The sequence below is a fragment of the Alligator mississippiensis genome, chromosome 12, assembly GCF_030867095.1.
Source record: "Alligator mississippiensis isolate rAllMis1 chromosome 12, rAllMis1, whole genome shotgun sequence".
NCBI lineage: Eukaryota > Metazoa > Chordata > Crocodylia > Alligatoridae > Alligator > Alligator mississippiensis.
In genome coordinates, this window is record NC_081835.1 from 60,626,668 (window position 1) to 60,651,725 (window position 25,058).

Consider the following 25,058-nt stretch of genomic DNA (forward strand, 5'->3'; position numbering starts at 1 on the left):
AAATACCTGTCACCAAAGCATATGGTGTCGTAAAGCGAAAGCTTCCATGGCACACCCATCACCCGTACACACAGAGTAGCTCTTTAAGCGCTCCGTAGGCAAGAGGCCTTCCAACCTCAGGCCTCATGGAAGCTGTCAGGCAGAGAGCCTAGCATTAATAAAGGAGATGGTGTTCTATCAGATATATGGGTGCTGACAACTTTCCTGAGCTTCCCTAAATTAACTAAAACAAGCAGCTTAAGCGACCTTGTGCCACTAAGCCCAGGCTACCCCAAAAGAACCTATCCGTGAATGGCCAGTGCTCCAAGCGCTGCAGCTATTTGGAAAAAAAAAAAAAGAACAGCTATCTCCACTCCAGCAGCTAGCAACTTAAGACAGTTCTAAAAATATTCCACACACTTCTAAAATTGCAACAGTACTGCATCTTATTCCATCCAATGAGCTGCTGCCAAAAACCACAGTATATACGAATTTACCATTTTAAGGCAAATACATGCTTTTCTGAAACATACACTGCCAAGGGAACCATCAGTCAACATCAGTCCCAAGAACATTGGGACAGTGGCACTCTAATCAAGTTGGGTTCAAGATGCCCAATACAAGAATAACAACCTGGCAATATCCAGCTTTGCTTTGAAAGAGAGAGAGAAAATGTGGCAAGCTCTTCATGAATTAAGAGACAGCTACCTGATGCACATCATGCCAGGTCAGCACCCTCTTCTCTGCATTTCCAGATCTGATACAAGTTCCCAAATCTAAACTAAGTTACCATCTATGGAGTTAAAATTCAAGATAACCAACACATGCATTTTTACATAGCTTTCTGTAGGAAGATAGCTAAAACAGGAAAAAGAGTACTATAAGAATCTAATTCAATGATGTTTAGGCTTTTCTTTCAATTGTGGGTTTGTTATGAGCTTGTTATGCTCATTACTGACCTACAAATCCCTGATTTTGGGGGGGGGGGGGGGGTAAGGGAGAAGCAGAAGAAAGAAAAGGAGCATCAGAAAAGGAAAAAAAAAAAAAACCTAAGCATTATAAGCCTGGCACTTTTCAGCCCTTTGGCAGAAGCCATGGATTTTCTGCTAATAAGCCTTTTACTCAACAAAAAGATTTTTTTTTACTTTTATTTCAGTCTTCCTCATATGGTTCAAAACAGATTAGGAAAAGAAGGAGCAGAGTACTCCATTTTCCTATGTAAGCATATTAAATAAACATTAGATTAGAACAAGTATGTTTTAAAACATCCCTCAGCTAAACTAAAAAAAGACAAATGGACAGCTCTGTACTCTACAGTGATATAAGCATCAAGACTCTCCTAAATTTTTTAAATCAAACTTCAGTCGCCAACAGGACTCTTGGAATATGTTCAAAAAAGTAAGTTGCAAATCACCTGCTCTTGAATCCAATGGAAAAAAAACAAATAGTCTCATTAGACCTGTTACCTTATCTAAGTATTTTATAAGGAAAAAACCGTAATCCTTACAGGCAAGTCAAAGGGCAAAGAAGCATAGCCATGTGAAAAACTAAAGTTTATTGAAAGTAAGAATTTGCTATTCTAAAAGCAAGTGTTTTTGTCCCCTGTGACCCTTCTGTCCAAAGGAGACAAAATGACCCTTATGTATGGCTACTATATTCTCAACTCCATCTGAAAACTCCATGATAAAAACTCCTTTTTGAACTGTATGCCACTGCCACCCACACTATAATCTTTTAGCCCCCCCCCCACTATCACAGATATTCTGTTTCCTCAACTGACCTGCTGAACGATTGCCGAAGGCAGGGTTACTGTTTTGCATAACAGACTATTCACTTCTAAAGATTGATTTCGGTGACCAGGTCTTCCACTAGCAAAAATGATGTAAACATTTTTTTTTCTAGTTTAAGCAAACTAGGCTTTGATACAAATCAGCACCCTTGCATTTCAGCTCTACATTGTTCCGGTCTTTGTTTTAATCCAGAAGCCGTTATTGAAGTCAAATGGTTGTTTACAAAGCCGGAGCATCTCTAATGGAACAATGCACCTCAGATGAGAGCCCTGGTGGTATTTTATTTATATGAACCTGTATAAGCTTGAAGTGCTGAATAACGTGTTAGAAAGCTGATAGGAGGTTAAAATGAAAAGATCACTTGAACTTCAGTGAATCTTATGACTTATGAAATGTTTGGATCACATTCAAGTCAGAACTTCAGCAGCTCAGACTCCCTCGTTTGGAAAGCAGGTTCTGCTAAAACTAGCTAGAATGTAATTTACAGAACAAAAGAGAGTGTCTAATCAATTGCTTTAGTTCCCATTTAAACACTGCCCTACTAAGCTTGTAGCGCTGTCAAGCTTTGTGTTCGCGCACAACCAACATGCAGCAAAACCCCTAAAGACCAACCAAAAAAACGCCCAAACCCAGTGGCCAGCGACCTATCTGCATCAACCGAATTCCTTAGGGCGACATCTTTCACCCGGCCAATTACACAGTCGGGATAAAATTAGGCAAGCTTGCCAATGCGAGCCATTCTTCCAAGTCCCTGAGGCAGAGACTGGAGGAAAAATGTCTTATATGCAGAAGCTGGTCTAACTCTGCCCCAACTACGCAGCTGGCCCAAGACAAGCGATCGCCCAAAAAGGTCCGTGCCTCTCGCATCACGTGCGGATCGTCGCAGTCACAGCAGCTCTCGCTTGACTGCCAAGCGCCGACTTTGCCACGGCAGCATCAACCCTCGAGACGGGTGGCCCCGTGGGCAGTGCGCAGACCCAAGGGGGCACGCGTAATGGGGCCAGATGAGGCCATGTGGCCCCGATCAGGAGGCAAAGGGGGGGGAGGAGGGGCCCAGGCCCTAATCCAGCAGCTGCCGATTTGGGATTTGGGCAGGGGGGGTTGTCCCCGATGCATTTTCCCGGCTGGTGGGAACCCCGGGGGGGTTGATACCACGGCCCCCTGGGCTGCATCTGGCTGGAGGTGGGGCTCCTCCATCCCAGCCGGTTTTGTACCGGGCCGACCCAGCGCCCCCTCCCGCCGTGTGCGGGGCAGAGGGTGGGCATGGGACCGGGGGCAACCCGCATGGGAAAACCCCCCGTTTTTATCCTTTATCCACGTTTAAAGGATTAGGGGGGTTGATTTTCCAAGTCTCCCCGCGACCCTTGCCCCGATCCCAGCGGCCCGCGAAACGCTGCTCCCCGCGCGGGAGAAGGATCGGGGCGGTCGGGCCTGCCCTGCCCCCCAAAAAAAACCCACGGGCGCCCCCCAGCCCGGGGGGAGGCCGCGAGCAGGCCCCGCGCGAGGCGGAGATGAAGTTCACGCCGAGGCGTTCCTCGAGGAGGGCCCGCGGTGCTCACCCCCACCCCGGCCGGCCCCAGCGGTGCTCACCCGCCTCCTCCGCCCCGCGGCTGTTTACCGCCTCAGCCCCGCTGGCCCACAGGGCGCCGCCATCTTGGCCCGGCCTCCCCCCGCCCCCCATCCACGGCTCGGCTTCGCTGCGGATCCCTCCGCCTCGGACAAAGTAGTGCGCGGCCCGGCTTGCCCGCGCCCGGCCTCGCTGCGGCCCACCCCCCAGTGGAGCCTGCCCGTGCTTAGGAAGCCGCCGGCGGGTCGCCGGGCCTCGAGGAGGCCGCCGGTTTCGGAGGGAGAGGAAGGGAGCGCGGAGGAATCCGCGGAGAGAGAGCGGTACCGGGACGGTCTCGTGATGCCGGAGGCGGCCGCAAGCAGGCCCGGCCGGGGTCACGTGACCGCGGGCTGCGGGAGGGGGCGGGGCGCACAGAGCAGTGGTAAACAAGGCCCGCGGGCTGCGGGGGCGGGGCCTCCCCGGGGTTGGCCCCGCCCCGCCCCGGGCCTCGCAGTGGGGCGCGGGGCTGCTTGCCCTGGGGCCCCCGGAGGCCAAAGCCGCCAGGGTGTGGTGTGGCGAGCCCGGGGATGGTCCCCAGGCTTGCAGTGGCAGCACGCCCCTCAGTGGCATCGCGCACGTCAGTGACATCACACCTGCCAGTGCATCACACTGCTCAATGGCATCACACCCATCAATGGCATCACACCGTCAGTGACATCACACCCGTCAGTGGCACTGCACACGTCAATAGCATCACACCTGCCAGTGGCATCACACCCCTCAATGGCACTGCACCAGTCAATGGCATCACACCTGCCAGTGGCATCACACCCCTCAATGGCACTGCACCAGTCAATGGCATCACACTGTCAGTGACATCACACCCCTCAATGGCATCACACCAGTCAATGGCATCACACCGCCAATGACATCACACCCGTCACACTCGGTCAATGACATCACACCTGCCAGGGGCATCACACTCATCAATGACATCACACCCCTCAATGGCATCATACCCATCAATGATATCACACTCATCAGTGGTATCACACCCATCAATAACATCACACCCCTCCATGGCATCACATCAGTCAGTGGCATTACACTCATCAATGTCATTATACCCATCAATGGCATCACACCTGCCAGTGGCATCACACCCATCAATGACATCACGCCTGTCAGTAGCATCACACTCGTCAATGACATTGCACTGTCAGTGGCATCACACCTGTCTATGACATCACGCCCATCAGTGGCATCACACCCATCAAAGACATCACACCTGTCAATAGCATCACACTCATCATGAGTCATCAATGACATCTCACCCATCAGGGGCGTGATGCTGCATAGAAGTCCGGCCCACGTAGGCTGCCTCCCGACCTCTTCAGCCAGGCCTTGTTTCCCAGTTATGGTGTGGTCAGTTCTCGTAGGTTCAGTGTGCTCCTGGAAGCAACGGATTGCCAGAGATTGCAGCTATCTGTAAAAACCATGCGAGAGGGAAGGATTTCGTAGGGTGATCGCTTTTCTTGAACCAACAGTGTCACTGGGATAAAGCGAGACGAGGTTTTAGATGTAAGACATTCCTGAAAAATGTCCTATGTTCTTGGGGAATGTCTAACATCCCAGCGACATCGTTGGTCCAATAAATGCAATCACCCCAAGAAATCCTTGCCTCTCCCGCTAAAGGGTTAATTTGGCCCTGCATCACTTTAAAGAAAATGGGCATTTTTAGTTCCCATGGTTGCAGGAAAGCATGCAGTGAGGCTCAGAAAGCATGCGATAAACCAAAAGACTCTCCACATTCATGTCATTTTGATCACCTTGTCATTTTAATCTAGCATCATGAGTCCAGAGAAGGAAGCAGACAGTTTTTGAAAGCTCAGATTTGGCAACGTGGCCTTGATGAAGTCAGGATCAAAAGGACAACACACCTGTGACATGTTTTGCAACTTGCCTGCATAGTTTTCATTTGCTAATGTTCTTCCATGAACAGCCTAAAGCAGAGATATAAGGAAGCCCCATCTTTGCCTTCCTGCTGCTTCCTCTGGGCCATGCGGAATTCCATTTCCAGAGGCCTCTGGGGGTTTTGGGGTTTTTTGGCAAGTTGGTTCCTGTGGTGCTCTGCGCCTTTAACCCAGCATTTCTGATATATGAGATGGGCCATGCTTGCACGTGTCAGTCAGATTGTCAATTCAAATTTTAAAGTGCAACAGAAGAAGTCTTTGAACCCACAAACAACTAAAATCACTTTCCTTGTATCACTTGTGAAAGTAGGAGTGAGCTGTGAGAAAACAAACCAGGGGGAGTGTATGTCCACGGCTACTGCAGTGGTAAACAAATGCACACTCATCTAGGTACCAAAAAAAGTCAGTGGTTTTAGGTTATTGATTGCTGTGGTTGCCAGTGTATTTTTAACACAGTGCCAAGGAATGTGTTGCAGCCCCACCTCGTGGGAAACACTTAGTACTGCACACCTGAAAACAAGCCTTCCTACAACGCTGGCTGGTTGCACATTGCACACTGGCATCGCCCCACTGCCCTCGACACCAGGGTGGGTCTGGGCCAGGAGGGATATGTCTATGGGCAGACCAGCTTAAAGCAAAGGCACAATCAGCACCTGCCTGCCACCGTGGGTCCCAGAGTCATGTGATGGAGCTGGAGCCTAACCTTCGTTTGAAAAAAAACATTTCCACCCCCACAGTTACACAAAACATGAAAATAAGACCCAGAGGTGGCTGATTCATGTTTATTTGAAATAACATTTGAAGGACAGTATAGCTAGGTGTATCTAATACAGCAGTAGAGCCCTTGCAGAGAAACAGTGGTCTGATACGCTCAAAATTAATGTTTTTTTTCCCTTCAAATGCTAGCAGCGTTCATGCCACTGCTTATATTTTATGGTCTTTTTATATAGGGATGGATCCCAGAGTGCTTTATGAGCTAATATACAAAGGGATCACTTAATCTCTTGCTGAAAGCAGCAGCTGTTCTCAGACGCACAACATTATTCCCTTCATTCTGGAGAGAGGGTGCAGAGTTTGGGGAGGAAGGATGGGATTATCTAATGCTATACATTTTGTAGGCCATTCAGAACCCTCAAACTACAATCTCCGCATAGCTTGGGTCTAAACATCTTTCTTTCTGTGGACTAGCAGGAAAAATTCTGTGGACTTCTGGTGATCCACAGGATATACTTTGTGAATCATTGACCTGATTCTTCAGCTCATGTGACTATTCCCCTAGAAGCTAATGGGAATCTGTTCTCAAGGACTGCAGCGTAAAGCCTAGGTTTGATCACAACAGGTTTGATTAGAACAGTACCACCAGTACCCTATCTGTGGGCTAACTACTGCAGTACTAAGTGATATGTTTCACAGATCTGATCATTTTTCCTGTGGGCATGAGCTAGTTTCTCTTGTACCTGTGATAGGTGACCCTCCCTGGGGGGTGAGCTAATTTAGGTCAGCTTTGTGCATTCCCATAATTTTGTATTTCATTTTGAGCTGGATGCTGCGTTTCCCCCCTCCGCCCCCCTTGCAGGAGATGTGTTTATTTCATCTGCCTAGGAAAATAACTCAAATTAGGATGAGCTTCAGAAAAGAACTGGAAGCAATTAGCAGTGTTATTCCACTTTGACTTAATTAACATAACATTACAGTTGACAAAGGAAACACACAGGCACTAGTAGGGGGTTGCATGTGCTTCTTGCTGCTGGATAGTGAAGCAAAGACTCCTTCAGTAACCGTGGTGTTTGTGCATTCTTATTTAGATGCATACTGAACTTAAATGCCTTATCCACTGTGTTGGCTGTGATTCACATGACGTGTATTTAGAACAGACCACATTATAGTGTACTTCCTTTAAACACATATCAGGGGAGTACTGAAGTTGCTTAGCTGAGTAACACAAGGCAAGTCCCTTTTTGTTGCCATTTGCTCATACTATAAGGCACATCAATTATGTGCAGACTGGGTAAATACATAAACTGTTTAAGTGCATAGCAGCTTCTGACCCCACTGTCTGCCTTGTTACCTGACTGTACTCAATTTAACTGCAAAATTGCTGAAACTACAAGCCACCAATTTCCAGGCTCCTAAAGAAGCCCAGACCTGACAATCTGCTATGAGAAAGGTCCTGTCAATTCCAAGGCTACAATTACAGGTGTAAGACCTCTCTGAAATGAGGCGTGTAAAGCTCAGCACAGGCTCTTCCTGTAGTCAGGGAGCACTGTATACAATGAAGTGAGGTACATGCATGCCTGGATGACTGCATGCAAAAATCTCAAACTCTTGGTTCCAAAATGATACCTTTTATTAGACCAACTGAGAAACTGCAAAAATAAGTACCTTTTTCTGCAATTTTTTTTGCAATTTCTCAGTTGGTCTAATAAAAGGTATCATTTTGGAACCAAGAGTTCAAGATTTTTGCATTTCTTTTCGTCTCAGACCAACATGGGTACCTTATACATCCCTGGATTGATTCTTCAGTCTGAGGCTGTGCCCTCAGAATACACCATACATAGAATTAAGCTGTCCTCAAGAAAAGCAATACTAGCCATGTTTTCAGTGTACCAGAAACTGGCACAAGCCCATACAGTTCCAATTCAGTCATCCATGCTAGCCTTTCTTCCTTCTTCCAGGGCCCTACAGAGAATTTTTCTTCTGGTCCTGGAACTTGCAAGGGAAAACTGATGAGATGGTGTGTGAGTCAGCCAAAGACAGGAATAGAAGCATATACCTTTCAGCTTCTATAGCTCTGCAGAGATCAAAGAAGAAAGGTAATGCATCTTGAAGTTCATCTAGGGTGTGGATCCCTGGCAAGTCTCTGGGAGCACTGTCAACTGCAGGGTTTATATTCACTGCAAAGTATACCTGGTTATGATTTGTCCACAACCAAAACTTTTAAGCTGAGTGCAGTGTTGCTTTCAGTTCAAGTTGGCTGGCCCATCATTGGGCATGGACTACCATCCGGGTTAAGACCACTCTTTGCTAGCAGACTGCTCTAATTTGGACATAAGCTGGCACCACTCACGGGCCACTGGCCCTCCCCTTCTTCTCCAGAAAGAACAGGCAAGTTCTCCCACGCTTCAGTGAGAACAGTACAGAGAGTATAATCAGGACAAAGAACCAAAGGCAAGGTTTTATTGAGCGTATTCCTGGGTCCCTTCTGCAGCTACTTTACCCAGCAAGCAGCAAACCCCCAAGAGAGCCAGCCTGATTGGGTGGTCTGTTTTCCCCAGCAAGAATCAGATGCTGTAGCCACGTCCACTCTAAATCATGGAGAGGTTTGTGCATAAAGCTGCTTCAGAAGCTGGCTCCAAAGTGCTTCATGCAATATCATGTCAGCCCTTTCGTCAGCTTGTCATTTTTCCTTTTCCTTTAATGCCTGTAATGCCCTACATACGAAACCCTGAAGTTCCAGCGCACATCTTGGTTTTCCATTACAATGCTTGTTTTTGTAGTGGGAGATGTAATCCTTCAAATGCCTGTGTTTAAGAGGATGCAAATCAACTTGCTAGCACAATGTTTTGTGAACAGTTTCTTTCATGCAAAACTCTGCTAAATAAATAAATGTGGGAGGGAGGGTAGCAGGGAGGAGGGGGAAGCGACGCTGCTTCTATAAACAACAAGAATTAATTATGCAGGGAAATGAGAGAGATGGGCAAGGATCAGAAACCTCAGAAATTTGGAGCCTACATTCAGATCAAAATCCCAGAGCAAGAGCCCCTGCTTCATGCCGGGGAAAGCGAGGAGTCTGTCTGCAAGTTCAAGGTGCAATGGCACTTGGCCATGCATTGTGATTCTAAATAGTGCCAATAGATGGCACTATGAACAAAACAGCCTGCAAGAATTGGCCTTTACAAGGCAATAAAAGGACTGACTGGTTCAACTTTTCTGTGCAGCGCTGAGCACATTGTCAGAGAACAGCTAATAATAAATGATGACATACTTAGCACATGCCATAATGCACATGTGTGTGAGGGAGAAGGATAGGGAAAAACAGACACCATGGGTAGAAGGCATTATATAGATATACTGGCAAGCTTTTAGGAGGATAAATTAATTTTTGTTCAAAAACACAAGAGCATACTAGTACCTCTTGCAAGTCACCAGTATCCAGAACTTGCTGATTCTGTCCCCATCTCTACTGCAGGATCACCACATGACTTCGGGCACCTCACTTTACTGCTGCTTCAATTACTCCATTAACTAATTGTTTCACAAGGGCATTATGAGGGTCAGTTATCTCATATTTGTAAAGTGCTTTCTGATCCTTGGGAGAAAGGAAGTTACAAACATTAAAATTCTTATCGTGACTCACTAGCTGAAAAGCATATGGGAGACAGGTTTATTAATAAGCATGCATTATCCAAATGATATATTAATACGTTATATACCCAAATAATAACATATGTCTATATGCAACCATGCAGAGTTGCAGATGTATGCGCATCCATCGATATACACAGCTGCGTGTTCACGCACCAAAGGTGCAATGTACATGTGGCATACATTCCTACATTTAGGAAAATGAATGACGGTTTTTCAGTTGCTAATGTGTGGATATCACTATCTAATTCTTTTTTTCCATAGAAATTAGAGATGAAGATATGTTTTGAAACAAAAATAATCTTGCGTGTATTAGTTTGTCAGACGGTTTTCTGATGCTAACGTGTGTGTGCGAGAGGGATGGTGGGTCTGTACGTGGAAGATGTAAGGATGAGTTTGTATATAAGAATACATGTTCCTTAAGAGCCATTCCTGGTTTGCAAATTCCTGTTGGTACCTTATTTCCCTTTGTCATGCTTTCTGCCCATGGGACAAAAGAATATTCCAGTAGAAAGTCCCATTGCCCCAGTGAGTTCAGTAAGCTACTCCTGAACTTCAGAGCTGGGTAATGTGAATTCACTTCAAGTTTTCAAAGTCCTGGAAAGTTTTGATAAGCAAATACTGTCTGGGCTCTGCTTCTCCATTGGTTGTTTCTTCACCACCAGATTTTGACACAAATAATCTGATTGAAAAATCAGGGAGGGGAACAGGGGCAAAAAACAGAGAAAGAAAAAAAAGGAGAAGTATCTATTTCAGCAGACAGCAACCAAGTGAGAAAGTGGAAGAAAGCCACACAGAGAAGGCAACGTCTTGCTGGCAGTTTGTCTGGGGAGATTTCAAGACTGAGCTCGAATCCTGCAAACCCAGTCCCCCAAACAGGTGATTTTTTTTTTCTTTAAAATACACTTTTAATGGCATTGTTTATTTCCTTCCTTTGATGAGCTTTTGAAAGCTTTTACTTTACTTTTTTTTCATGCTTGCAAATATATGATATATTCCATTACACAAGGCAGTGACTTGGGCTGGGGATTTTTTTGATAATAAGGTGCTTGGGTAAAATAGAAGAAACATTTCTTAAATCTATATGCTGCATATTCATTCCACACACATGCACTCACCCCGCCAGTTGGAAAAAAAAAAAAAAGGTAACAGTTGACAAGTACAGATAAGATATTACCATGCCTTCAAACACACAGGTTGCAACCAGCACCCTGCAACAGAACTCGTTTCCAGACGTGCCTCTTTGTACCTAGGCATAGAGGTCAGATTAACAGGTGTTTATGGAGCCAGATCTTCAGTTTAAGTTAACTGGTACAGCTTTATTAACATCAGTGGAGCTCTGCCAGTTTACACCAGCTGAGGTTTCAGCCTATACTATTCAGCATTTTTGCTTCTGACCTACCAATTTATTTAACACCCTCCCAAATGTTCAGATTGCTGTGACATGACTATTAACAAGCAGACTGAGTTTGAGTTCACCCCTGACTTATAGCCAGGACTGTTCAATACACAGGAAAGTGACAACCAATAAACTCACAGGGTGAGCTGACACATGAGCTTATATATTAAAGGACTCGAAGATTTAACATGTGGTACCATGTCGGGCTATTTATCCTTTGAAGCCTGATCCAACATCCACTGAAATAAACGGGAGTCTTTTCACTGACTTCAGTGGATGCTAATAACCAATCCCCAACTCGCTTTTAAAGGACTTTGTTTTAAAAACTGTATTTAATCAAGATAGGCAAAGCTTTCCATCCACCTGATGGGAAAAATCATAATGGAAGCGTATTGCCCTTCACACAAAATCCATTGGCCCAAGTATTCCATGGGGATGGGAAACTAATGGTTTCAATTCTCCAGTGGAAAAAATCAAATACAAATGATAGCTGTTGTGAGTGAGTAGAGTTTTGTTAGGCAGGACTAGTGACTGGATGATCATTTTGGGTGCAAAAAAGATTGAATTATTTTTAAATGGAGCCAGTAAAACTTATCTGATTTGTACTCTTAAGAAATGGAAGACAAGTGGGGAGTTTCCCTTCAAAAGCAGAATCTTCTGTAAGATAGATCATTCTTTATTCTTGTAAAATGTTTTGGAATATCCTCTAAATGTAACGTGTGTGTTGTGGGGGGAAGTTTCCTTCATCTTGAGAGTCATGTTTGAATTAGCATATAAGGTGCCATTCTGCCCTGCCTTCCAAATTTGAACAGAGAGCATCTGAATTTCAGGAGTTAGAAAAGGATGAAGTCAGCTTCAGGAGGTAATGTATGTTCCAAATTTAGGACTTGATACCATATGGTACAGTCCTGAGAACACCTGCTACCAAAGGCAGCACCAACTGTTCTGAGTAATCCTGATGAACTTAATGGAAGCACTTTACTGAAAGTTTGCAGGATCGGGTCCCTGCCTACTGAGACCATTAGGTCTCTCTCCGTAATGGCATTCTTGGGATAGGCACAGCACCTATAACCTATCATTCATTCTGTGGGTGCTTGAGCTGTAGGATGTCAGATTTAATAGAATTATGACCCAGAAACTAGAAACGCCTGAAAATAACTTGTGTCAAACTCCTTGCACAACTCTCAGCTTAACAACGATAAGCGCTGCAACCTGCCCCCCTCCCCTAGTTTTGATGAGATGTTTCCTAAAGCTGCTACTGGCCACCCAACTGGGGATGGCAAGTATTATGTAACTAAAGGTATTGTTGTGAGCACTAGGATATGTTTTCACAGGTGAATGGCAACTGCAGGTTGTTCACTTCTAAGGTGCATTAAAGAGGCCTCAGGTATGCAGGTTGTAGCCATACTGGTCTAGAGGCAAAAGCAATCAGGACTCATGGTAGAGGGGATATCTTTTATTAGACCAACTAGCTTTTTGCAAAAAAAAATTTTTTTGCAAAAATCTAGTTAGTCTACTAAAAGATATTGCCTCCACCTCGAGTCCTGATTGCTTTAAAGAAGCCTGGTTTTCCGAAAGTGCTGACTGGCCACCCCTTTAGGTGCCCCCTTTAGAACATTTCAAATTCAGCACCCAAAAATCCAGAATTCCCCAATCACTAGGCACTTCTGAACACCCAGGACATTAAATTCCTTCCATATTGAAACTGTTAAATTAGCCACTTACCTACTGCACATGCTTCCTCTGCCTGGTTTTCCTGTGCTGTTAACATGCACTCTAGAACTGATCTGATGCTGAATGTATATTCTGTTGAAGCAGCCAGAAGCAGTTGCATTTGGGACAGTCATCCCTAATTGGTCAGTGTATCTTGTGGGTACCCTTAGACGATAATCAGACAAGGCAACAGGCTCTCTAAAGAGCTGGATTCTTAACTAAAGGTTGAATAAAAATGTGCTGGCCACTGCACTGGTGCCTTAGGACAAGGTGTTGTCTGTTGGAGGTGGGGTTGGTAGTGCTGGTTTCCATGCATATCGCTGGTAGATATTAGGAACAGTTGACCGCTTGCTTCTGATAATCTCTGTTTCAAAAACAGATAGTATTTTTCTCTCACAATCTGTGCCCCCAGCTTTCCTCAAAGTTGGTCGTTCAAATCACAAATGCAATCCAGTGCAATTGTTAATTAACTATGCTGTGGGCTCCCAGTTCCTGTTTTCTCTGTAATGTGGGGTGGGGGAAGGTGACTTCCTTTTGTAACGTTCGGTAGTGCATCAAAGATTGTTGAACTCAGCACAGTCCCTTATTGGCAGTGGAGATACTGGGCCGTATTTGGATCTTAAGTACATGGGTGCAAATAAATCCAGACATCCCATTGATTTCCATGGACCCTTTTCAGATTAGACTTGTGAGCCAAATTCTGAGCTCTACTTAGGAAAGTCCCACGGACTTAAGTGGAAGTTTCATGCACAAAGGACTTGCAGGGTAGACCCTGTAACTTCGGGTGTGCCTGCACAGCACAACACAGAGTAGATTAGCTGGGCAGGAGTGCCTCGCTACTGTGGCCATACTGCTTGTTGCACTCAAACTAGCTCAGTCAGTTAGCTCCCATGTCACTACACGGAGACATATGTTGTGTGCGGCTTAGGAGGAATTGCATCCTGGATTTCATATTCCCACGCGTGGATCAAAGGCCTGGCTCATTTTTAGCCCTGTTTTTTTATTCCCTTTTAACTTCTGAATATCATGTAAAAGCTTTTAACCACCATGCTTCATGTCACACTTCAGGCTCTGGGGAAAATGTGCAGGAGGAAAAAAAAAAAGAGTCAAAACAAGTTAGAAACTCCCAGATTTGGCCCCAGGGATAGGTATTGAGCAATGGAAGCCCTTGGGCTAGATTTACAAAGGCACTTAGGTACTTACAGGTGCAGGTGGTTCCTAGTGTAATTTACACAAGCACATAAGTGAGTTAGGCACCAAGATCTCATGGATTTCAATGGGTCTTCGCTGCCTGCTTTTGTAAATCCTACTAGGCTTCTCAAAGCCCTTGTAAATCTGGTTCCTTAGGACCTTTAAAACAAAATGGAATAAAGTGATGGCAACTACAATTACACACTAGACCCGAAGGAGTGGACTCAGTGGGCTCCTAGACTCTATACACTCTAAATGGTGCAGCTCCACAATCCATTCAGCACTTTTCCTCACTACTCTATCCTGCCTTACTGAGATCACTCAGATCCTTCCTGCTCTACATGTGCCAGTTTTGTTCTTTTTTTAGTAAAAATGTACATTATGCTTCACCTGTTCTCATGAAAAAAAAATGATCAGGCCCTCACCAGCCAGCTTGGAGCCAGGGTTTATTACCGATTTTCCAGGCAAAATATATTGGGGCTTGCTTTTACTGCCACTGTACTGAACAATTACGGGGAAAAATGCAAATGACCATGCAAATAAAAGATCACCTGATCTTGCAGTGTATAACATAGAACACTTTTTTTCATGCTTTCTAGGACAAGGCCAGTTATTAGCCCTAGAAACTGAGAAGGGAGTGGGAAAGGGGAGGGCTGGGTTAGGTTCTGGATGCTGAAGATAACAGATGCATTGCAAGAGAATTTCATATGATTAAATTTCAGCATTTTGTTTGTTTCTAACTTGTGCATTTCAACGGCCTATAATATTTGGATCAGATCCAAAAGATAACCCTTTCCTGCCCAGAGCTTCTGCTGTGCCTTTGCAGTTTGTATCTTTACCAGCCAAAATATTTGCTGGCATGGAAAAGACAGCTTTGTATGTATTATAGAAACAAATCCCATGGCACATCAAGGCTTGTCTTCTACTATTGTGCACTGGCTCTCTCATGCTGGTGTTAGTATTATGGTTATTACTCACACTGCAATAGTGGACAGGAGCCCAAGTCATGGACTTGGGACTCCTTTGTGTTAAATGCAATAAAAGCGCAGAACTTAAAGTCCCTGTCTCGTAGATGGTTTCCAGTTAGCTCTCCCCACTTTGTGCTCTATTGGAAAGATGTCAGTGCAAGATGTAACATAGCCAAGTGGCCACAGCAGTGGACTAGTGCCCAGGAATTGTGGGTTCTATTCCTATCTGACCCAGACTTTGGGGCAAGTCACTTAACCTGAACTTGCCTCATTTTCCCCTTCAGTAAAATGACAATCAAGATACTTCTTTGCTGCAATCAAGTGTGTTGGAAGGCCTACATCTGTATATGGCACTTTGAAATCTGCAGTCAATAAAACCATTTTTGCATTCAGCACCAGAGAATATTTTGCAATGATACAGTGCTCTTCTTGCCCCATCAGAGAGCTTCAGCCATCTGCCTACTATGCTATCCACCCCAATTCCTAATTCCCTATAGTTGCTCCTCCATCCTGACTTAATGGCAGGGACTTTTCATTTGATTTCTCAGTCCCCATGTAATTGGTTCACCCATGAACATGGAAGCAGGTTTAACTTCTGGTCATTAAGATGTGATGCACTGAGAGATGTGAGAGAAGCAATAGCAATGACTGTTCCCTGCTATGATTTGCCTCCCATCTTTCTGTGTTTCTGTCCAGGAGGTAAATAAAAAATGCCACGTTCCTTTTTGGTGAAGAGCAAGAAGGCCCATACATACCACCAGCACCGCTTTGTGGAAGATGATCTGCCTCTATACACCTGGGTTCCAGTAACCTCCCCCTGCACTGGTGAGTCAGTCGCCTCCTGGGTTTGTCCAAAAGTACCAATGAGAGGGGTGGAGGACACAGGAGTGGCACTGTGCTATGTAGTTTGTTCAACTCAATTGAGTTAGCTTCAGTAAAAAATGACTCTGAACTCATTAGACAGAGAGTGAAAACTTCTAGATGGGTCCTGGTATACAGACAAGTGGCCTCGACTCTGTGTGAGCTCTCTGGCTCCCTCCCCTTCCTGATCGATGCAGCTGAATTAAACCTGCTTTAAGAAACTGATTTTGGCATCTGACTGCATCTCTCCTTTGATTTGATGCTTCCAGGGTGATTTGATGCTTCCAGGGTCTGTGCTGCATTGGAGGGCTTTGTGCACACAAGTGGATTTAGAAACTTGAATGAATGTGTCCCATTGATTTCCAGTTCTTGGCCCTGATTGCATGGGGCCTTTTTTTTTTCTTCTTCTGCCCTCTTCCTATTTAAATATAGGTATTTATTCTCATGTTATCCCAGAGGACAGGTCTGGCATATGCCATTGCATTGGCATGGATCGCAGTAGACAGCAGTAAAGGCAGCTGGTTTCAGCAGTCCTCTAGCCATCAGAAGACATGCCTGTAACGGGTGCTTGGATTTCCACAGGCTCCATCTACACCATAGGTATACACTGCCAATAGGCCCACCTACCACCCATATGCTCTGTAGGCCTAGCCCCATGTATTTGTTCTTTCTACGCATATCCCCTGCTCTCTGACCATTATCAGCTATTAGTGCATTACAAGGAGTACCACAGCACGGTAACACTTTTTTTTTTAATTAATATATTTCATGTTCCAGGTCAAATCAGCCAAATCAGTTCCAAATCATATTGACTGAGCAGGACTCAGTTGTTCCAAAAACTATATTGATTGAGCAGGCAGAACTTGATCATTGTAAATATTATGTATGGTGCTACAACCAGCAAGCATCCTCCGTCCCAGGCACTCACCCTGGGACTTCAGATACTCCCAAATCCATTGGCAGGCATCCTACATGCAGGCCCAGGCCCGGAGATCTTGGGATTTGGATTCCCCACCACTTGATCTTAGCCCATGCATGATGTTGTGAAAGGAGAACTCTCCTTCCTTCCCTGCCAACTGCGGATCAAGGGGCAGGGTGATATGTGCTGCACCCACATAAAGCAGCCTCCCTTTCCTGGTGGCTTCCTACCCTCACTGACCCCTCCTCCCCCTTGTGCTCTTCCACTGCTGTCAGTGAAGGAAGAGGACTGGGGCTGTTATCTTCACCCCTCAGGCACAATTCAAATTTACTTTATTCAAATTTAAGATCAACTTTCAGTGCATTCTGTCCCTGACTGGGGCTTGAGAGCCTGGCCCTGTGATATCCCCATGTACAGGAGCAAGGAGATAGCAGGGAAACCTCAAGCTCTCTGAAAAATCCTTTCCTTCTATGACATGTCTTGTCTTGTTCAGAACAAAGCAAGGGTTTAGACCTTTCAGTGCTGTCTTGTGCCCTCAAGCAGCCCTCCTCTGAAGTCTGTAGAGCTCATGTTTCAGATAGTCCAACTCCGCCCTTTCCAGCATCAAGCTATTTGTGCACAAGGAAGGAGGAGGACGCAGTATTGGGCATCAGTCTGGTTGAGGCCCTTAGAACAGATCCATCATCTCTCTGATCTGTAACAAAAGCAAAAGGGGACAGGGCAGTTTGGAATGGCCAGGTGCAAAGAAATGTGGCACAGTGACTACTAGGGAGACTTCTGAGCTGTCAGTCCCCCTCTGCCGCTCTGTGATGAGCCATTTCCCCTCTCTGTGGCTCACTCTCCCTGTCCCAGTCTGTAAAATCAGGATTATATTACTGCTGTCTGGCAGGCCAAAGTACATGACGCTGAGCACCGTGCACAAATATTGTTGGACACACGTACGTTATTGTAGCAAACCCACATCCCTCTAGGATAGCACAGCCCTCACTGTCACACATATCAAGTGTATCTGCTTCTCCTCCTCTGCTGATTGTTTGTTAATTGGAAGATGCAAGAGGGCAAAACTCAGATGTGTCTTCTCCAGGATGAGGATGCATTGAACACAGGAGCTAAAGCACACCTCCAGGAGTTGTCACTACGGCAAGTTTTATTGACACACTGTTGAAGAGGGTAGTGTTGTATAGGAACACACACACACGGCCCCAGGTTATGACAGCCTTGTTATTTTCCAACTGGAATAAACTAACCATGATCCTATTCTGATCACAGCCACAGGCGACAAGTCACCCAAGGAAATGAAAAGCCAGGACCCAGAACACCTGGTTCCAAAACAAGAGGACTCTGCTGGCCTGAAAGAAGAAAGTGGCCCTGCACAGTATCTGAACAGAACTTCAGCTCAAGGTCAGCGCAAGTCCAGGACCAGGCCATATTCCCACGTGCTCACTACCCAAATCTAGAGGCCCCTATTTTCATACCAATGGTCAATTATACTGTTTATGATGCAGCTCAGCTCTTTTGAGAACCTGGCTCTGATTGATTCCTGGCTGATGAAGTATGATGCCTGCTGCTTTGGGTGATAACTCTCATTTATTCTGAAGGCATCAAAATAGACATCATTCTTGATGATCTGGTGCATCGGTCAATGAGAGGCTTTTGAACGCTGACAGGATTTCATCCATCAGCACAGCACCCATCCTGCTTCCCACAGCCAAAAGGTAGGACCTTCTTGGCCTACAGGCACCAGCATCAGCAGCCAAGATAAAGGAAAGCCTTCGAGGTGCAAGCTAACTTGAGTTGGGATGCTCAGTTTTATACCTATGCCGCAGGCTGTGGTGACCTTAAAGCCTGATGGCCATGGCAAATAGGTATCATGGAAGTTAATGATGGAGAAAGTATTTGCATGAGTGTCAAACCCAAACCATAACATTCTCTTCCTTTTCCTTTGCCATCTCAGAGACACCCATCTCAGCTCTGCAAATGAAGGACTGCAGAAATTCAACAACCTCTCCTGCCTTCTACAAGCCCAATTTCTCTTGGGACACCTTCCATTCCCCTTACAGCTACAGACAGATGTCTTCCACCATGCAGTCAGCCCTCTTGGAGCACTCAATTAGCTTGTACAGCAGCCACCTCCTACAAAGCTCTGAGCCCCCAATTGATTACAGCATGCATTACTCCCCAGACATGGAGACCTATCACTGTGTGAAGTGCAACAAGGTGGGTCACCCAGAGGAATCTCAGGGCTGGGTAGTGTTCACATATGCATATGCGAGGGTTTTATAAAATTATGCTGAAGTGCAAAAGGCCCATCTGGAGCCTGGCTGTCAGGGGGTCTGACATGATCAAGGATGGCAAAAGCCCATGCAGGCAAGGTGTAGTTGGGCTCATAGCTGCGCTAAGGTGCTACCACCTCCAAAACATAGCCCCTGCTTTAGCAGCAGGTCTCTGTGCACAGGAACCTGGCTCTGATAAGCAAAGATAACTTCCAGCCACAAAGTCTGGATTTGGATCTGAACTTCACCAGAACTGGAGCTGGCTGCATCTGGAGTTTTGGCTCAGTCTGTGGAAAGGAAAGGCTGGCTGTCATGTTCAGAGTCAGATGGAGACTTCAGGGAAATATGATGTTTGGATCCAGGAGTCTGGTTTGGGCCTATCTCTATGGGCAAGTAAAATGCACCTTATTTGCTTTTACTTGGGGCAAATGAGGGGCACTGATGGATGGTAAGTCCATAAGATGAGGCTCAGACATCATTGGCCCCCTGGGAATGTCCCGCTTCTGAATCAGGCACTAAATGCACCTTATTGGTACCTTATAACCAAGAAGGAAAGCAAGCAAGGGACAGCTGGTCATTCACCCTCCTGACAGGGAAAATGGTCTGCACAATTGCACAATACATTGCGGCTCACCTGCCCCACTGGAGGGAAACGTGGGGAAGCAACTGAAAAATGGATGCAGCTGCCTCCCAGAAAATTCACTGCAAACTTCCCTTCCCAGGTATTCTCCACCGCTCACGGCCTGGAGGTCCATGTCCGCAGGTCACACAGTGGGACAAGGCCATTTGCTTGTGACGTGTGTGGCAAAACCTTTGGACACGCTGTGAGTCTGGAGCAGCACACAAACATCCACTCTCAGGTTGGTAGCCCAAGGCACTCTCTCCTCAAAGAGGCTACCTCCTCTGATACTTCAGAGAAGAGGCTGGGTGAACCCCTGTCCCAACTGAGTCCTCCTCATTAGGTAGCAGATCTCATGTGGGCTGATGCATCTTGTGGGCCTTCACTGAAGAACTGGCAGGTCCTCCTGGAAAATAACAGCCTCAGAGTCCTCCTTATGTGTCTGGTCCCCCAAATCTCAATGCCATGCTTACTAACTCCCTCCACCTGGCAGAGGTTCATTTGCAATAGTTTCTTCCTGTGGCTCACTACATTCTACAAGAGGCAGGTCTCTGAGACACTGGACAGTAAAGTATTTAGAGCAGATACCATACCTGACACTCTGAGGTCTCAGTCCATGGCCAGGGCTCTTACCTGCTAGTGCGCTACAGATAATAGTAACACATTCCTAGGAAAAGTGACTTGATTTGTCTGGCTCAGCTTGCTAACCTGGATGGCTTATGGGCTGTCCTCATGCTCCAGCATCTTCCTGTAAATGGAGATTCTGATGATCTGAGTTCTCATTTCCCCTAACAGGAGAGAAGCTTTGAATGCAAGATGTGTGGAAAGACTTTCAAGCGCTCGTCCACCCTGTCCACCCACCTCCTGATCCATTCGGACACGCGGCCCTACCCCTGCCAGTACTGTGGAAAGCGCTTCCACCAGAAATCAGACATGAAGAAACACACCTACATTCATACCGGTGAGAAACCTCCCCAAAGCAGAATGCACATGAACACCTGAGCCCACAACACTTCCACACATGCATGTGCATGGACATATCTTAGGTGAAAGGGAACCAATTGATGACAAGTCCATTTGAGGGCATGAGACTCAGGCACCACTGGCTCCCTGGGGGTGTCCTGCTTCTGAATAGGGCACTAAAGCCAGCAGGGAGGTGTGAATGTATTTTCTCTAGAGTAGCGGTTTGAGTCAAACACAGCTGATTGCCTCACTTGTGAGAGACTGGGAGGGAAAATGAGGGTGGAGGGGGGAGTGAAGAAAGCATGCAATAAAAGAAGAGGGTGAACAAGAGCAGAAAGTCGACCGAACGAGATGGAGAGACTGTCACAGGCACAGAGAGAGACCTGGACTGGGCAGCTGCAGCAGAGAGGCCAGGCTCCTAGTATGCCATCCGGGCTGACCTCTCAGCCACAGAAGGGCCATCGATGGAGGCCCATGAGCAGGGTGGTATCTGGCTAGCTGCCCTGTGCTGCTCCCAAGCACAGCCTGGAAAGGTTTGTTTCTCTTCCCCAGGTGAGAAGCCCCACAAGTGCCAGGTGTGTGGCAAGGCCTTCAGCCAGAGCTCCAACCTCATCACTCACAGCCGCAAGCACACCGGCTTCAAGCCCTTCAGCTGTGAGCTCTGTACCAAGGGCTTCCAGCGCAAGGTGGACCTGCGGCGACACCGAGAGAGCCAGCACAACCTTAAGTGAAGTCCTTTTCCAGAGCCGGCGCTCAGCGACCCAGTCCAGGAACGGGTATTCCCTCCCCTCATCCTGGTCTTCTCTCTTCCACTGCTTGGCTTAGGGCACATGCCCTGGTTAAATGCCTATCTACTGCCCACATTCCCTGGGGTCAGGTACAGCTCTGTCGTTTACCCTGGTATAGCTGTACACACCCAGACCCTCCCGTATCCTCCGTAGCTGGCCAAGAACAGAGGCAGAGTGAGTGCCCAGTGTCTGACCTGGTTACAGGCATGAGGCCAAGCCCCAGAGCAATGTCTCTGAAGTCTCACCTCTGAATTTACACTGGGTACAGAAATTGCCCATCCTGTCTGCTAGCAATGTGGGGGGACTTCCAGGCTAAGAGCACCAACGGGCCAGCAATCTGTGCCAAGATGGCTCTATAACCACATGCTGCTTTGGTGGTTAGGAAGATAATCCCAGGGCATGCAAATCAGTTGCATTCAGTGAGCTGTGCTCAGCTTAGGCAAGGCCCCTGCAAACTTTCTCAGGGCATGTGTTTTGGGCACAGACACCTCAGCTCCCCTTCTTCTGCCAGGGCTTTTATTGTGAATAGGTGAAAAAAAAAATCTATTATTACATTTTTATTTTGGAGCTGGAGGGAGATACTGAAAAATCAGGCCCTAGCTACCCAACTGGGTACCACCAGGTTAACCGCGTGGACCTCGAAGATACTTGGTGCTCAGGGGGAAGCGTGTTTCTTATCATTCTCATACATGAGGAAGTGGATACCTCCATCTATCTGTGCAGTTGTTGTACCTATCAACATAGCATGTGATAACCTTACAAGCATTAGAAAAACAATGTAGCATTGTCTTCTCCTTCCGTTCTGGTCCAGTGGTTAAAGCAAAGGACTTGGAACAAGAGATACTGGTCTCTCCTGGGCTCTTCTTGATCTTGGGCAAGCCACAACACTCATTTCTGCCTTGGTTTCCCCATTTGTAAAAGAGAGTGGGTATCACACCATCTCAGGGGAGTTGTGGCAATTAATTAATTCAGGTTCCTTAAGCACTCTGAGGTCCTCAGAGGGAAGACACTAGAGCAGGGCAAGGGATTATTATTAGTAGCAGTAGTAGTATTAGAAAGATAAGAGCCTACAAACGAGCAACGTAGTGCCATACTGGCCAAATCATCTGTTGCTATGTTCCAGGAAATGCAGGGAACGTCTACAGGAAATAAGGTGGTGCCATGCTGAACTATTCAAGCTTGCTCAGGGACTGGCCACAATGAAGCCACATTAGCAAGGTGTTTCATTCAACTTATATACCCTGCTTCTTAGTTGGGGTAAATAGCTCTCATAAAGTGCTGCACTAATGTATCTATACTGCTCCCAACACCTGGGATGTGCCTAGTCACATATTCAGTGCCAAATGGTGACATCCCTGGGACCTGGCTTGAGTGTAGCCTCCCTTGCTTTACCCCTTAACATGGGGGAGTGTAAAGACACCCTACTGCGACTGCCATTACACAGAGAAAAGAGGTCATGCAAGTGAGCCAGTTCACTTACTGTCAGGAAGAAAAGGGGCAAATCCTGCTTTTGGTAATACCCGTGTTAAACGAAAATAATTTTCCGGACTCCAGTACGGGTTCTCTTTTGTTTCCCCTCCTTGCTTTTCCCTTGTACACTGTAAATACATATTTATACTTATTGTAATGTTTATTTTTATAGGACTGTAACAACTTGTACAGATGTGATAGCGTCTGTCTGGGATATCTGAATTCTGTATATTAAAAATGCCCATTTCAAGGCTGGCTTTGTAGCAGACCTGGTGCTGGATGTGGCCTGCTAGGTGTCTCTATAAGGTTCTAGTCCACAGCCTGGAGAAAAGTTTCATTTTGGGGCATGAGGAGGAATTGCCTGTACAATCCAGTGGCTAAAGCATGCTGAGCTGCCACAGGGATCCGTGTGCTCAAAGCCTGCTCACCAGCATGTGCAGAGAGCCTCACACAGGCAGAGGGTAACACACTGAGGAGCCAATCCTCCCATATCCTATAAAGCAGGTGTGCCACAAATTCACTTGTAACCGCCCCAAGTGCTACTCTGATCCCCTTCCCTGACCCATCTGCTGCTCTGCTTTCAGCTTCCTGCCCTGTGCAGCCTGTCTCCTCGCAGACCCGCCCTGTGCCAAACACAGGCTGCCCACACCACTTGTGGCATGCATGCATGCCACCCATTGGCCATCCCCCCTATAAAGGATATGGATCCTTTAATGGACCACAGGATACCACTGGGAGCTGATCCTGGTCAGTGATGGGACTTGAAGGATCAGCGTAACCTGGGGAGAGAAGGGCTCCTTGGGGGCTTAGCACTGGGGTACTGGAGGGCATGCACAGAGGCACACGTGCCTCAGGATCAAAAGCCACTTGAAGGATGTTAAAAGTGCTGCCAAAGTATTAAGGAGCTCCTAAGATTATGAACTCCTCCACCACTTCCCCCAGCAGTGGCCCACACTCCCCAGACGTGTGTGCCCGAAGAAGCAGGTGCTGGTGACTGAGTCAGAGGCTGCGGGAAGGCAGGGCAGATGGCTGAAATGCTGGCACAACCTCAGCAGCAGGCAGGCCAAGAGTGCCTGTAAAACTGCTTGTAAAAACAAATCAGGCAGCTGGACCTTTGAGCGCTGGTGAACAACAGGCCCAGTGTGAAGGGCATTTCCATTGTTATCTGTGGTTTCCATGGCATGGCGCAGTCCCAGCCAGCAGAGGGGATTGGGATCTCTCCTCTCTTGATCTGTGCTCCCACAGCTAGCCCCTTTCCTTCGAGCCAAAGAGCAGCTCAGCCCCCACTGCCGTTTATTTTCATGGTACGTGGTGAAGGCAGCAGCCATTCAGCTCAGCGCCACTCTGGCTGTCATAGCTGGAAGCTGCAACAATGCAGCTAGATGTCGTGGTCTGGAAAGCCCACCCGTGGGGGACTGGTCTGGTCCAGAAGCCTCTGAGAGCTTCTCCCTAGGAACCCAAGTTGTGGAAAGAGGCCACCAAGCAAGGAGACTGGCAGGAAGGAAAGGAACAGGCAGAAAGTGATTTAGGAAAGGGGGAAGATGGGGAAATAACTTGATGTTTGGGGCAAGGACATCACAGAGTCTTCACCTCGGATGTACCGCATGCCCCAAAAGGCTGCAGCTGTGGTGAGACTGTTTCTGCAGCCTCCTGCACCTGCTATTTCCTGCAGAGCTTCTCTGTTTCTTCCTTGTCAATCCATGCAATGAATTTAGGAGACCTTTCACATTGGGGCCCAACCCTGCAGTGCTTGCTGCGTTCCTGGCTTCTATCCCGCCTTGTAGCCCTTGTCTGGTAGCCAAGAGCGACTCATGCAAGTGGAGCTGGGGTGTGTGCGTGGCATCGGGGCCTAGTCATAGTCTGAGAAGAAGCTGGGCTGAGCTCTTCTTTGTATGAGATCCTTGGGTTTCTAGGATCATTGCTGTGAGAAGGGGTCATAGAGGCACCAAAGTGGGGTCTGCCTTCAGCCTCATCTTATTCTGTAGACAGCTCAATGCGAGGGAGTGATGCAGTTACCCAACTCACTTCCAGTTATGAGGTGAGAGGGGAGTAACAGCTATAATGAAATAATCAGCATGGTGTGCACAAGAGCACATGCCCCTGTCAACCTAGCGTGCCCTCAGCATTGGACTTCCCGTGGCACGAGTGTGGGGTGCAGCCACCAGGTTACCTCGCTCATTCAGAAATCACCTTTTTGCTGTGTGGGTCTCTCTCTTCGCAAAAGGCTCTTCACTCACGGGA

The 25,058-nt window shown here is 46.8% G+C and overlaps 2 protein-coding genes and 1 long non-coding RNA gene across 8 annotated transcripts in view; 1 reads left to right on the forward strand and 2 right to left on the reverse strand.

The window, feature by feature from the left end:
* Positions 1 to 3,681, reverse strand: part of TSC1 (TSC complex subunit 1) — a 36,004-nt gene extending 32,323 nt beyond the window's left edge. For 2 of the 5 annotated variants that reach the window (XM_006259981.4, XM_014603771.3), the window contains exon 1: positions 3,360 to 3,616. The gene's annotated coding sequence lies outside the window, so the exon portion shown is untranslated. Of the gene's footprint in view, positions 1 to 3,359; positions 3,621 to 3,660 lie in introns of those variants that run through there. The other 3 variants (XM_019475615.2, XM_019475616.2, XM_019475617.2) reach the window with 3 other exon arrangements.
* A 4,047-nt stretch (positions 3,682 to 7,728) lies between these two features.
* On the reverse strand, positions 7,729 to 13,967 carry LOC109280221 (uncharacterized). Its single transcript, XR_009455934.1, has 3 exons — positions 12,778 to 13,967; positions 9,421 to 10,902; positions 7,729 to 8,809 (listed from the first exon to the last, which is right to left on the reverse strand). It is a non-coding gene; the product is annotated as an uncharacterized LOC109280221 (long non-coding RNA).
* GFI1B (growth factor independent 1B transcriptional repressor) lies at positions 10,446 to 23,072 on the forward strand. Of its 2 annotated transcripts, XM_006259980.3 has the most exons (7): positions 10,446 to 10,532; positions 15,621 to 15,749; positions 17,974 to 18,105; positions 18,659 to 18,921; positions 19,700 to 19,837; positions 20,392 to 20,557; positions 21,112 to 23,072. In XM_006259980.3, the coding sequence occupies exons 2-7, from the start codon at positions 15,635 to 15,637 to the stop codon at positions 21,288 to 21,290; spliced, it is 993 nt and encodes a 330-aa protein (XP_006260042.1). In that variant the 5' UTR covers positions 10,446 to 10,532; positions 15,621 to 15,634; the 3' UTR covers positions 21,291 to 23,072. The 2 variants fall into 2 exon arrangements, with proteins under 2 accessions (XP_006260042.1, XP_019331165.1); XM_019475620.2 differs by lacking the exons at positions 10,446 to 10,532; positions 15,621 to 15,749 and adding an exon at positions 16,200 to 16,385.
* The last annotated feature ends 1,986 nt before the right edge of the window (positions 23,073 to 25,058 follow it).